At 35.4% G+C, this 297-nt stretch overlaps 1 protein-coding gene across 1 annotated transcript in view; it reads left to right on the forward strand.

The window, feature by feature from the left end:
- Nucleotides 1–265: 265 nt before the first annotated feature.
- LOC119594892 (FACT complex subunit Ssrp1-like) overlaps nucleotides 266–297 on the forward strand; it is a 3334-nt gene continuing 3302 nt past the window's right edge. The window contains exon 1 of the mRNA XM_037943966.1: nucleotides 266–289. Within this exon, the coding sequence (XP_037799894.1) occupies nucleotides 266–289 (24 nt within the window). The remainder of the gene's footprint in view (nucleotides 290–297) is intronic.

Genomic DNA, 297 nt, shown 5'->3' on the forward strand with positions numbered 1-297 from the left:
CTTGGTTAAGTTCAGGATCGACTTATATTATGGGTATATGAGAATGTTTATTGATGGGGGTAAGCCACTATCATCCAGTGAGAGAAAAGCACTTTAAAGAGGTAACATAAGTACATATTGGCCATGTCTTAAGATAAGATCACTTACATGTGAACTGTTTTTATGTAATCCATTTTTAAATTCTGGTACTTTACATAGTGTTAGACAATTCCCAACATTTCTTCCCATTTATCCCTATTTTACATCTTTCTGACTGTATTGTACAATGCCTGAGCAACTGGAGCAGAAAGTGGGAAG

This window comes from Penaeus monodon, chromosome 34 (genome assembly GCF_015228065.2).
Source record: "Penaeus monodon isolate SGIC_2016 chromosome 34, NSTDA_Pmon_1, whole genome shotgun sequence".
Classification (NCBI taxonomy): domain Eukaryota; kingdom Metazoa; phylum Arthropoda; class Malacostraca; order Decapoda; family Penaeidae; genus Penaeus; species Penaeus monodon.